The sequence below is a fragment of the Gopherus flavomarginatus genome, chromosome 6 (genome assembly GCF_025201925.1).
Source record: "Gopherus flavomarginatus isolate rGopFla2 chromosome 6, rGopFla2.mat.asm, whole genome shotgun sequence".
In the NCBI taxonomy this organism is placed as follows: Eukaryota; Metazoa; Chordata; order Testudines; family Testudinidae; genus Gopherus; species Gopherus flavomarginatus.
In genome coordinates this window covers 129,770,503-129,785,077 of record NC_066622.1, presented here as the reverse complement: position 1 = coordinate 129,785,077, position 14,575 = coordinate 129,770,503, and the positions used below count along the sequence as shown (strand labels likewise).

General features: G+C 43.3%; 1 protein-coding gene across 1 annotated transcript in view; it reads right to left on the bottom strand.

Moving 5' to 3' along the window:
* The window catches only part of LOC127054538 (guanylate cyclase 2G-like), a 35,059-nt gene extending 34,457 nt beyond the window's left edge, over positions 1 to 602 (bottom strand). The window contains exon 1 of the mRNA XM_050960774.1: positions 231 to 602. Coding sequence (XP_050816731.1) covers positions 231 to 602 — 372 coding nt within the window. The remainder of the gene's footprint in view (positions 1 to 230) is intronic.
* Between the last annotated feature and the right edge of the window lie 13,973 nt (positions 603 to 14,575).

Below are 14,575 nucleotides of genomic sequence, written 5' to 3'. Positions count from 1 at the left end.
CCAGAGTTGAGAAGAATTCAGGGGAAACATCTTCCCAGCTGCCACTTTCCACGAGCAGCTGTTAACTCAAGCACCAGCACTGAATTCATATCTTTAAGATAACCCATTCAGAGATATATAGGTCAAACACAACTCCCCGAATTAGTTGGCTCACAATGAAAGCAAAAATACATACAGTACACAGAGCAGCAGGGCCAGGAGAGAGAAAGTGGAGGGAAGTCATACTCTACCTCAGCTGCTTCTGAGCAAACAGGTCCAAACAGGGCCGAAATGTTCTGCTTCTGAACCTGATTGATGAAAGCATTGACAGACTTCTTGGCATCACAGCCGCAATCAGCATAAACAAAATCCAAGGTGTAGTTATCCAGGTAAGATGGGTCTGAATTGACTTTATCAATGGCAATCTGGATAGCTGAGCCCAGCTTTTGGGCACTAAGTGGGTGGGAAGCATTCCAAGGAGCTTGAAATGCCACAATAAGCTTAGACGTTTCCAGTCCACGATCTAAAGCATTAGCAAAGATCACAGCAATAAGTGTTATTATGGTAGCGTAGTGGATAGGAATCAAATTAAGAATGACCCTCAGTATGTAACAAGGACCCATTCCGAGATCCATGCTGTCCCTTAACTAGCAGCACATCAGCAATTTGGAAGATTTCACTTTCCTCCTGCTCTTAGTGCTACTTATACTATTGGCTCTAATGACAGCACCAGCTCCTTTGCCTGTGACATGATTTTAATTAAACAATACTAATTAACTGAACCCTTACTCTCCAGAGCATTGTGCAATCTATCCTTCAGTAGGATCCTTACTTTGGACTTGGTGATACAAGCCAAGTCTGTTCAAATATTTGACAGCTTTCCGTTCATTGCATTTAAGAACATAACATAAAAACGGCCATCCTGGGTCAGACCAATGGCCCATCTAGCCCAGTAACCTGTCTTCCAGAGCCAGGTGCTTCAGAGGGAATGAACAGAATAGGCAATCATTGAGTGATCCATCCCATCTTACTTTCCAAGCTTCTGGTAAACAGAGGCTAAGGACATTCAGAGCATGGGATTGCATCCCTGACCAGCCTAGCAAGTAGCCAGTGATGGTCCTATCCTCCGTGAACTTATCTAGTTCTTTTTTGAATCTGTTATAGTTTTGGCCTTCACAATATCCCCTAACAATGAGTTCCACAGGTTGACTGTGCATTGTGTGAAGTACCTCCTTAGGTCAAGTATCAGGGGGTAGCTCTGTTAGTCTGTATCCACAAAAACAACCAGGAGTCTGGTGGCACCTTAAAGACTAACAGATTTATTTGGGCATAAACTTTCATGGGTAAAACACCACTTCTTCAGATGCATTCCATGCATGTTTTAAAAGGGACGGCATAGATCTCAGACTCAATCCTTGTTATATACTCAGTCTCATTCTGAATTTGATTCCTATCCACAATACCACAGTAAAAACACTTACTGCTTTCTTTCGCACTCTGGCCTAGTTAGAAAGAAAAAAAATGTGTATGCCTCACATAATATAATACTGTATGTGAAAGAGAGTGGGACAGTATGTAACATTATCATCAAGGTGTATACCCGCTTACTGAGTAACTGTGCATCGCTACCCTTGTTCTTCATCACCCGAGTTTGTTGTGACAGCTGTTGTGTCATGTCAAAGGCAAATTGTACCTTCTTTGAGCAGGAACTCTCTCTTTGATTTGTGGAACTCCTACCACATCTTTGGGCACTCAATAAGTAATGAAGAATTTTACAAGCAAATTGAATTGGTTGGGGCAAAAATGGGGGAGGAGGGGAAATTCTCACAAATTTCCCTCTCTGCCTTCATTTTATGGTCAAAATTTCAATATACATGGACTGTTCCAAGCTGCTCTAGGAATGAATGAACATGCACCATTGGAGAAACCATTTATACCTAAGATGGAAAAGTTTCCATACAACACAGGTGAAACACCCGTGTAATTTGGGCACCCTCGTTTGCTAACAAGAAAACACTTTCTGTGTGTGTATTATGTGCTAAGAGAGGATGGCAACCAATTTGATACTTCTAAAGAGTAAAGTTCTTGACCTGGAAGAGCTCAGGTGGTTGGAAAGTGCAAGCTTCCCCACCTGCCCCAGCAGTGAACTAGAGGGCCCATTTCCAAGCATGAAAGGCTATGCCAGATGAAGCTGTAAACAGCATCTTTTCTTCTCTATGCCCAACACAGTGTGAGGAGACATTGTGTTGCTGGAGGTTACATTTTTAGGAGGAGATGCAAAATTAACATCCCCAAGGCCCAGTGGCAATTTTGCCATTCATTGTCTCTGCAATTGGACCATGAAAACTTGAAGTGATCAAGAGCCCATGGATACTCAGACATTATGCTGACTGGGGTCACAAAAATACCTAGACAGAATGAGTTGTTTCCTTGTTTTCATAAGTGCATTCTGCCTTCCCTGGTCTCACATTCTGCATTTCCTTGGCTTTTAACTTGGAGTTCTCTCCACTGCAGTCACAAATTCTGGAATGGATATGTAGGTCACTGGACTGGAGTCACATTAGAGCTTTACTTGCTTCAGTGCATGAGACACACTTTTCACGAAGCAGCAGATCCTTGTGTCGCAACTCAAGTGGTCACATATGCTTACACATACTAAGGCTCTCCATTGCTTGGTTGAGCAACTGATACTATATGGAGCCCCAAAACAGATTAGAACTGAAAAAGGAAATCTCTTATTCCAGCACAGGTTCACACAGAAAACTAATTAGGCTCAATCTTGGGAAAACTTCCTCATATAATCCCCAATGCCCTGCAGCAGCTCAGTACAGCTTTGGGGCTCCTAACAGTAAATCACTATTCTCACATTGGCCACCAGATGGCAATAAGCAGGACAAAAATACCAACCTCATTACAATAACAAACTACAGATATCTGTTCTAGTCTAGAACTTCTAGTTGTGGCCATAAAACTTCTGAGGAAATTGACAAGGTTGGTTTTGAACCTTGCTAATCCCATTTAAAACCACTCCATTTATTCACTACCCTTTTCCCCCTCCCACTCTATTGTTTTGAACATTGTCCCTTGCATTGCACAAATTTGTCAGCCATGCAGTTCGCAATTATGGGCTTTACCCACTGCTGTTAGAAAAAGATAAGCAGATGAGTTCCATTCAAAACTACAAGGTACAACACACCAAGGATTGTTTTAACAGGTGTATCAGCAAGAGTAAAGCAATGTGTTTCTGTCTTTTTATTCCTTTGCTAATGAAATCTATCTGGCTTCTCAAAAATCATTGCGCTTGTAAGAACAATACATTCTCCTTCGGTCAAACTCTAAAAAGGGGCCAGTTTCATCCATGCAATCAATGGAGTTACACCAGCCATGTATTTGGGCCCAAAGTCTATTCTTCGGTTGGTGGCAACTAGATTAATGGGAACCCAGCTTGAAGAAACAGAAATTGCAGAACTTCCAGGGTACTGGAAAGTCTTTGAAAGCTATTTTGGCAGCAACAATTGCATCACTACAGAGTATCATATTGCACATAATAAGTTCAGAAATCTCATAGATTGTTCTTCTGATGAATCAGGCAGGTGGTAATTGTTTAAATCATGTTCACCGAAATAACTGTCATTTCAAATACTTTATAAAATCAACTCCTAATAACCATGACTTAGAGGTTACCAGCCATGGGAAACACTAATTCCTTGAGTTAGAAATCAATCATCTCCTTTTTCTTGTCATATGTTTCCCTAGACTGCAGCATATGCCTAGCATAGCTGAATACAGATTTTTCTATCCAAGTAAATTGTTTCTTTAAAGAAAGCCAGGTAATTTCAGCCCAGGAAGCCTTATTTGACTGCTCCTTTGCTTCACAACCAGTGAACGTGAACAAATCCTGAATAATTCATGACTCTTATGAAATAATTTTAAGGCATCTAAGTCTGAGGCTTAGATCCCTTAAGTACCTCTGTAAATCCCTCCCTATGTACCTAAAGATAAGCATCTAAATCCACATTTAGGCACCTAAATACAAGTGACATCAGTGAGATTTGCTGCCAGCACCCCTGAAAGGAGGGTCAGTTTTATTTCGGCACTTAAGGATGGATTTAAAAGCCTGATTTTAGGCCTAAGGAATTAATTTCTTCATTTCATGATTGCATGCCAAAGTAACCTCAACAAATCTTTTGAAAGCAGTCCCCAGTGGTTACAGAATGGAGACAGTTTTGTAAGGATACAGGGACTGTTCCAAGGCTCTCTGAAATCAGTGGGCTTTGAATAAGGTCCCTGGAACTAAATCCCAAGAAGTGCTTGGCACCTGCAACTCTCGTTAGGCCATATCTCGAACTTCACAGATTCTACCCAGTCCTTTCTCAGGCAAAATCCCAGATGATTCAATATCAAGAGTTTAGCCTACATAAGGACTGAGAAAAGATTGCTTAGGTGGCAGTTATAAGCACATCTCAGGTTTTGGATTCTGGCGAATACTGTAAATACCCTTTGTGTTTATAATGTATACAATTTTGGGTAGTTATGACAGGTTTCTCTGCTCAATCAGTTTTACCATGTTGTGATTTTACTGACATCAGTGGAGCTATTTATCCAGTCCTTAAATCAGAGATGGACCCAAATCAAAGTCTCAGATCTAAACATCCCAGAAGTTTGGATCCAGATCTGAATCTTAACTTCAAGACTATGCTTGTTTTAGATGGGCCAGATCTTGATGTGGATGTGTATTACAATCGAGTTTGTCGCAGGTTACTTCGACATTTGTGCGAAAGTTAATGTCCTACACAATTTACAGTGCTAAGGCTTAGAATCATTCCAAACGGTCTTTAATCTCGCCTCATTGAAATATTACATGTCAGATATTGCTCTCTTTGAATGCTAGCTTTTTTTTTTATCAGTGAATAATCCCAAAGTCCAAAGCCACCCCTTGCTTCTACTTTAATTTTCAGTTGAGTGGTCAATAACCAAAGTCCCTTTCAAAAATCGTTGTGCCTGCCCATGCTGGCCATGTCAGATTTCTTTCACATGCTTTATGCTTACAGTGGGGAAAGTTAAATATGCTAAAATATCCAGAACAGTCAGTATGAGGCCAAATTGTAAGTGGCAACTAACACTTTAGGCGCTCAGCACCTTTTAGGATTTGGTACCTGATCAGTGAGAGTCAAAAGGATCAAGGCAACACAATCAAGCCACATGTGAACACTCAACAAAAAGTAGAGGTCAGTTAACTTCAGAGGGATGGCTGAGACTTCTCAGGGTAAGCAGTGTTCATTCTCATTTGGAAGCTGGGCACACTGTAATCTTTACTAACTGCTGTAAAACAGGACCTGAGCACAGCTTTTTGGGGCAGCTTTGCCTATTCACTTTCACCAACCTCCACTGTAGCATTAAGCTCTCCAGGAGGAGATGCCCGCACGGTGTTTCTTTGCAATGAACATCCATGGATCAAACAGCATCAGGTTCACTGGACTCCAGAGTGTACATTCTGCATGGTAGCATTGCTGTTTTCACAGGTCACATGGAACACTGGAACCCATGTTACATTGGCTAGTGTTGTGATGTGGACTACATTCATTTGATGGAGATTAAGCAGAGTCACCAAAACCTTTCTCTACTGGGAGTCCCATCAGGACAACAGAGACAACACAATGTTTTTCCTTGGGAAAAAAACTAGACAAATTCTGATCTCAGTTTTACCAGGACAAGTCCAGGGAAACAACATCTATTTCCTGACTGAAATCCATGGAGTTACTCTGTCACCGTGGTGTAACTAATGCTACGTCTACGCTACAAGCCGACAGTGTGATTGCCAGCTCTCAGATGCTAGTGTACTTGTGCTAGCTTGAGGAGACCTCGCACAACGATAAATAGTCCTGCAGCTGCAGTAGTACAGGCAGCAGTCACAGCAGCAAGTATAATCCTACCTGAACCCCTGCCCTGAGTACATACTCAGCTCAGGTAAGATGTGCCTCCACTTGCTACCGTGGCTATCCTACTATTTATGCTTATGTTATGCTGATAGACCACAGGCAGCAGTGGTATCTGATCAAACCTGTGACCTCTGGAGCATAATTAAGGCTAAGATTTAGTCAAGAGTATTTTTAGCAAAAGTCATGGATAAGTCATGGGCAATAAACAAAAATTCACGGCCCAGCGACCTGTCCGTGACTTTTACTATAAATACCCTTGACAAAAACTTAGCTGTTGTGGGGGCCCCAGGTGCCGACAGCTAGCCCTTGCACTGGTGGCAGGGGCTGACCACCCCCAGCCACCCACTGCTTCAAGGCCCCAGGGGCTGCTGCTCTGAAGGCCCTGGAGTCAGCCGTACCAGCCGCTGCAGCTGCGGAAGTCACTGAGGTTGCGGAAAGTCAGGGAATCTGTGACTTCTGAGACCTCTGTGACAGAATCAGAGCCTTACGTATAATGCATGAGCCTCCACTGCCTGAGCTAAAAGCAGGCTCACCAAATGAAATTAATAGGCAGCAGGTTTAAAACAAATAAAAGGAAGTTCTTCTTCACGCAGCACACAGTCAACTTGTGGAACTCCTTACCTGAGGACGTTGTGAAGGCTAGGACTATAACAGTGTTTAAAAGAGAACTGGATAAATTCATGGTGGTTAAGTCCATAAATGGCTATTATCCAGGATGGGTAAGGAATGGTGTCCCTAGCCTCCGTTTGTCAGGGGATGGATATGGATGGCAGGAGAGAGATCACTTGATCATTCCCTGTTAGGTTCACTCCCTCTGGTGCACCTGGCATTGGCCACTGACGGTAGACAGGATACTGGGCTAGATGGACCTTTGGTCTGACCCAGTACGGCCATTTTTATGTTCTAATGTTAATCTCTAGCTGGCCTAGCTGCCACTAGAAGGGGACAGAGAGCCACACCATGCTGGCCTGGATGATACTTGCACTGGCTCTCCTCAAGCTAGCATGACTGTGTGTAGGAATGACACCCCTAGCTTGCAATGGAGTAGTAGCCTAACATCAGACTCTTCCTGGCAAGATTTACATTAAAGACTTTTCTGTTCTTGCATAATGACTCAGTCCTATGCCCTGTTCTGCAGCCTTCACTAGACTCTTGTGCTGCCCTGTAGAGCTATTTGCTGTTGTTTAAGCCATTGAGCGTACCTCACTGACACTTCTGATAGAAAACCCTCAGTAGAACTCCACTGGAGCATAGCAGAGGGAGAGAATGGAAGATTCTCAATAGCACAGGGTCAGTCCAGGGAATTCAGACATGGCATCTCCAATCGTATACACTAGCATTGCTAGTCGACAGCCAGATCAGAGTAGCACATCCAGGAAGCATACAAAGTGACTGTAAATATTCAAACCTGTGCAGTCTAAATGACCTGGGCACTTTAATGATATGTCTATCTTTTTATGAGACAGCTCTGATGCAGCAACAATATTACTGGTTGTAAACTATTGGCACTGAGTTAATGTTACTATCAATCAGGCAATTATCACTTATTTAAGTTAATTAGGGATTAGTCTTTTATTGTTTAATAGCCAATTGCATTTTAACAGATTTCACAAGAGTAAAAGAAAAGTCTAAAGCAATGTGCTTTCTTGCCTATTAAACATATATAGAGGAGTGAGGGATTAAACTTCAGCCCTAAGCACCAAGGAGAGAGCTAAAGGTCATTACATCCTACCATCTTGGGCTGATAGCACAAGCTCATCAATACAGCCAGTCAGGAAATTTTTGACAAACATGATTTTTCGTCAAAATATGCTGTTTCATCGAAGCCAAAACATTTTACAGAGACCAACTGATTGCAACACCATTTGCAACAAGAAGGTTTCTGTGGTCCAGGGTAGACTCTTCCGTAACTTTGATACAAGCCTGTCTTTTCTGATCTGACAATAGTCATTCCACACAATTCTGTTTTGCAAAAATTTTGAAAGATTTTGTTTTCATTCCAATGTGGCAGTAAAAGTCAACATTTCAAAAGTCAAAACCAGGGGAGTTGTCTGGCAGACAATCCTACTCAACAAGGATGGGACTGGGTCTGGAAGTGCTTTCTTTCATAATACACATTTACAGTGAGAGCTCTGCAAGATGCGTACATAGCCCATCGTCTGTACTACAGCTGGATGAATGCTGGAGGACATTCATTTGACTTTTTAGATGCTGTTTCCTCAGTAGTGCTCTGGCCCCTAGATTCATGCTCCTCTGTTAATCAAAGTCCAGTGCTCAGCTGCCATAGGCTAAGTCCCCTAGGCAACAACATTACCACTAGTCAGCATTCACAAAGCTGCCTAAACTCTCACCCCTACTCCCAGCTAAATGCAGCTCAGAGCCCTAGCTGAGCCTAATGCCCCAGAGGCCTTGAGAGATTCACAAACTAGGCAAGGGAACACAGCAGGACCTGATCCTGTAAATATGCTCTGAGTGCACCTAAGACCTTGCATGGGTCAGACCCTGCAACAAGAGGCCATCGATAGATGTGGTGGCTGCCCAACACCGGCACAGAAGGCAGTTGAGGGAAACATAGAATAGGTGTAAGAGAGGCATGAGGTGCGAGCACGAGACAGAGAGATGGTTTCAGCTGCTAGGGCATAGGCTAGCTAAGCACTGACCTGGCTTAGGTACCTAACTGCAGGAGAGGGTTTGCATCTGAGAATCCAGAGCAGAGGGAGGCTCCCATGCCCTTCTCCTTTCCCTGCCATTTCACTCTTGGGTTGAATTAAAGAATTTTGGGGCCCTCCATACTATGGCAACTAGGGGCCCTTCTGCCTTCCCTGCCTTTGGGGTTGGGGTCAGATCCTGCTCCATGGGGCTGGGAGACCCCAGGAAGATTGGATCATGAAGCAGGTCCTCAAGGAATCAATTCTGATGCACTTAGAGGAAAGGAAAGTGATTAGGAACAGTCAGCACGGATTCACCGAGGGCAAGTCATGCCTGACTAACCTAATTGCCTTCGATGATGAGATAACTGGCTCTGTGCATGAGAGGAAAGCAGTGGATATGTTAGCAAAGCTTTTGATACTGTCTTCCACAGTATTCTTGCTAGCAAGTTAAAGAAGTATGGGCTGGATGAATGGACTATAAGATGGATAGAAAACTGGCTAGATTGTCGGGCTCAGTAGGTAGTGATCAATGGCTCCATGTCTCGTTGGCAGCTGGTATCAAGCGGCGTACCCCAAGGGTCAGTCCTGGGGCCAGTTTTGTTCAATATCTTCATTAATGATCTAGAGAATAGCGTGGACTTCACCCTCAGCAAGTTTGCTGATGATACTAAACTGGGAGGAGTGGTAGCTACACTGGAGGGCAGGGATAGGATACAGATGGATTTAGACAAATTAGATGATTGGGCCAAAAGCAGTTTGATGAGGTTCAAAAAGGACAAGTGCAGAGTCCTGCACTTAGGACAGAAGAATCCCATGCACTGCTACAGACTAGGGACCAAGCGGCTAGGCAGCAGTTCTGAAGAAAAGGATCTAGGGGTTACAGTGGATGAGAAGCTGGATATGAGTCAACAGTGTGCTCTTGTTGCCAAGAAGGCTAACGGCATTTTGGACTGTATAAATAAGAGCATTGCCAGCAGATCGAGGGATGTGATCATTCACCTCTATTCGGCATTGGTGAGGCCTCATCTGGAGTACCAAGTCCAGTTTTTGGCCCCACACTACAAGAAGGATGTGGAAAAACTGGAAAGAGTCCAGCGGAGGGCAACAAAAATGATTAGGGGTCTGGAGCACATGATTTATGAGGAGAAACTGAGGGAACTGGGATTATTTAGTCTGCAGAAGAGAAGAGTGAGGGGGGATGTGACAGCTGATTTCAACTATCTGAAAGGAGGTTCCAAAGAGGATGGATCTAGAATATTCTCAGTGGTAGCAGATGACAAAACAAGGAGTAATGGTCTCAAGTTGCAGTAGGGGAGGTTTAGGTCAGATATTAGGAAAAACTATTTTAGTAGGAGGATGGTGAAGCACTGGAATGGCTTACCTAGGGAGGTGGTAGAATCTCCTTCCTTTGAGGTGTATAAGGTCATGTCATAAACCGATAGCTAAGGGTTAATGTTCTTTTACCTGTAAAGGGTTAACACAGGGAACCAAACACCTGACCAGAGGACCAATCAGGAAACAAGACTTTTTCAAATCTGGGTGGAGGGAAGTTTTGGGTGTGAGTTCTTTGTTCTTTGTCTTGGTTCAGTGACCCTCTCGGCTATGAGAGTAATTTTTCTATCTCCAGGCTTTCTAATCTTCTGTTTCCAAGTTGTAAGTACAAGGATAGTAAGACAATAGGTTTATATTGTTTTATTGTATTTACATGTGTGTAGTTGCTGGAATGTGTTAAACTGTATTCTTTTTGGATAAGGCTGTTTATTCATTTCTTTCCTTTAAGCAATTGACCCTGTATATTGTCACCTTAATACAGAGATCCTTTTATGTCCTTTTTTCATTCTTTTTATATAAAGCTTTCTTTTTAAGACCTGTTGGAGTTTTTCTTTAGTGGGGGCTCCAGGGAATTGAGTCTGCAGTTCACCAGGGAATTGGTAGGAGGAAGAAGTCAGGGGGAAAATCTTTTTGTGTTAGAGTTACTAAGCCTGACTTTGCATACCCTCTGGGTGAGGGGGAAAGAGAGATTAGACCTCTCGGTACTTGTGTTTCAAGGACTGGAAGCAGGGAATCTCCTACGGTCGTCCAGGGAGGGGAGCCTGGGAGGAAGTAACAAGGAAACAAGGGGAGGGGGTTATTTCCCTTTGTTGTAAGACTCAAGGCATCTGAGTCTGGGGGTCCCCCAGGGAAGGTCTTAGGGAGACCACAGTGAGCTAGGCACTGTATAATTCCTAGCTGGTGGCAGCAATTACCAGGTCCAAGCTGGTAACTAAGCTTGGAGGTTTTCATGCTAACACTCATATTTTGGACGCTAAGGTCCAGATCTGGGAAGAAATGTTATGACAGGTCAGGCTTGACAAATCCCTGGCTGGGATGATTTAGTTGGGGATTGGTCCTGCTTTGAGCAGGGGGATGGGCTAGATGACCTCCTGAGGTCCCTTCCAACCCTGATATTCTATGATTCTATGATTACCTTGGAGGAGTGGGAGGCACTGGGATGGTCTGATCCTGCCTGTAACATAGGGAGGCCTGTGGGGGGGAGGCATGTTGGAGAGTGAGCCCATCCCACACATAACCAACAACCACTCCTGTCCTGCGTGGCTGATCCATTTCCCTGTTCTGGCCCTTTGGTTCTCACTGCAGCATGCAGATGGGGCCCTAGCCCTGTGACATCCTCACCCCCACTTCCTGGACTCTGGCTTTCCCCCACCCCAGTAATTGGTGGTCCCCCTGAGATAGGGGCCCTGTGCAAGTGCACATTGGTTAATCCAGGCCTGCCTGGCTTTCCTCTCAGCTTGCAGGTTTTTGAGGGTCCCTTCCTTAGGTATCTGTCTGTTCCAGTGCATTGTATGGGGAGCCAGGGTACTTAACTTGGGGCTGAGGATTCCCCTAGCGGATAGGCTTTGCAGTGCTGACTGGAATAATGCCTAAATACCTTTGAGGATCTGGGCCTAAGTGCTTAAGTCACATTTAAAAATGGGACTTAGAAACCTGAGGCACTTCTGAAAATGTTAGATTAGTGTGTCTTAGGTCACTTTTTGAGCGCTTTAGAGGTCAGCTGTTGACCTGAGAACACAGACAAGATCTGTAAGGCAACATTCAATCAGGAGCAATGAAGGCTACGTACAATACACTTAACTCTGCACTGCAGAGTCTCAACGTAGACGCATTTCAGTGTTTGCAAATATGTCTGTTTAATGCTGCTTTCAAAACGGAAACCAGCTGGATAATTGATAACTGTTGAGTTAGTAATTCAACAAAATACTTGCTCCACTCAAGGCCCAACTTGTGTGATTAAGGGATGACAAATCCACAGTTCAGAAATGCTTAGACTTCCTGGGCCATGTTAGTAGTGAACTTATCAATCATGTAGGTTGATCATAAAACAAGTCTGAGTGGGCGTAAGGTCATAGTAAAGGAATATAACTTGCATTGATTTGGCTTTCAATGGATGTGCAATGGCCAAAGGAAAAAGGGTGCTGAAGGAAAAGTAACTATTAAGAAAGTGTAAGATCAAGTGTGTGTATGTATGTATGGGGGGGACATGGGCAGACTACTTTATCTTACATCTTTTTGTTAGTAATTTTTCTTCTATGCTCTTCCTGTACACCTCACACCTCATATCTGTTCAGGGGACACCATTATAGCACCTATTCACATCAGCTATACTATCAGAGGCTCATTCACCTGCACATCTACCAATGTGATATATGCCATCATTTGCCAGCAATGCCCCTCTGCCATGTACATTGGCCAAACCGGACAGTCTCTATGTAAAAGAATAAATGGACACAAATCAGACATCAAGAATTATAACATTCAAAAACCAGTAGGAGAACATTTCAATCTCCTTGGATACTCATGAACAGACTTAAAAGTGGCAATTCTTCAAAACAAACCCTTCCAAAACAGACTCCAGCATGAAACTGCAGAATTGGTATTAATCTGGACACCATTAAATTAGGCTTGAATAAAGATTGAGAGTGGATGGGTCATTGCACAAAGTAAAAACTATTTCCCCATGCTAATTTTTTCCCCTATTGTTACTCATGCCTTCTTGTCAACTGTTGGAAATGGACCATCCTGATTATCACTACAAAAGCTTTTTTCTCCTGCTGATAATAGCTCACCTAGTAGCTCACCTTAATTAATTACTCTTGTTACAGCTGGTATAGCAACACCCATTTTTTCATGTTCTCTGTGTATATATATATATTTTTTTTTCCAGTCCATGCATCTGAGGAAGTGGGTTCTAACCCACGAAAGCTTATGCTCCTATAAATGTATTAGTCTCTAAGGTGCCATAAGGACTCCTGTTCATCTTACCTCCAAGTAAGATACTCTCAGTCCAGGTCCTCAGCTGGTGTAAATCAGTATACAGCAGCTCTAATGAAGTTGATGGTGCTACACCAATTTACAGTGGCTGAAGATCCAGCCAGCTAATTGCTGTGCACACTCATGAAATATCATATAACTCTGTTAGTTGCACATGGGTGATGAGAGGCAAAGTAGTGTTAAGTTACTCTATTATGCCACCACTGAATCTGGCCCTAGACTGCAATGAGAGTTGTACCTACTTACCCCAGGTTTGAATTTGACCCATATTTATTTCCTTTCGTCTCAAAAACTCCTATATATCATTTTCTCAATAGATTAACAGACTATAGTGAGTGCAATTACATGAGAGAACTACCTATGTTAGGCAACAGTCACTTAACTTTTAGGAGAAGCCTCTCTAAGGTCTGTTGTGGTATTTTGGATTAAGACTACCCAAGGCCTTAATGAAAAGGGTCAATATTGGTTCACTGAGTCACAGTTAAAAAAAAAAAAAAAAAAGACGCAGACAGATGCACAAGACTGCAGCCAGGCCTGAATCCACATGCAAACTGTATCATTGTAATTTGTAATCTCTCAAAACACTCTGCTACAGTAATAGCTTAACACCTTACACACAAAACTGTTGTTTCTGGAGCCAGCCCCAAAATCACTGACTGAGTGGGACCTCTGCTTGAGTAAAGACTCGGGATTTGGCCCTTAGTGTTTTGGACTCTTAGAGGTAAATCTTGAACTCAGTTCTTGGCTCAAGTAACCAAACCGGGCTCCGAAAAATGCACGGACATGGGGGTAGGCCCCTTTCCCAGGCTCTGAAGCAATTACACTGAGGATCTACCTATCTAAAGTACGTAATGACCACCTAACACCATAATATCTGAGCACCTTCCCATCTTTAATAAATGTATCCTCACAGCACCCCTGGGAGATAGGGCAGTGCTATTATCCCATTTTACAGGGAATCTGTGGTAAACCAGGGACTTGAACTCAGGTGTCACTGGACCAGGCTAGCACCCAAACAATTGAACTGTGCTTCCTATCTACAATCCAGTGACTGACATGACCAACTTACATAGCATCCCATGCTGGTGGGGAGAGATAAGGAACTCAACAAATCAGTAAGTCCTTGGACCTCACCTCTATTCCTGGTGCATTGCTGCATTAGGAGTCCCTAGGGACCGAACTCCCTGCCAAAGAAGTGCACTACACCATTGATTAGCAAAACTGCACAGGTTCCACTGCAAAGAGAATCTACACCTCTGCTCAGCGGGGGCAGGATTTGACCCTCCCCGTAATGTCTTAGAGAGGCTTTTCTCTAATGAGGTTTTAAATGGGTAGGGTGTTATTATCTGGTTGCCCATCACAAGCACGTAAGAGGCTCCCATTCTGAATCAAGCCACTCTTACTACGTATCCCAAGCACTCAAAACAAATGAAAGCCCTATTAAAGTGCAAAGTGCATAGCTTTCTCTGGGCTGGTGTTAGCTTTTCAAGGTGTGCTGTTCCTTTGTAAAGCCATTGGACAAGCATTGTATGTTTAACCTTTTGTTTAAATTGACATTTCTAATTGGCTGAAATTACTGCTTATATTTAATCAGGGACAATTACTGCCTTTGAACCTGTTGCAATGCCTGTTCAAAGGTTACCGAGGAGCACTGTCACCTATGTATTAAAGCAGCAT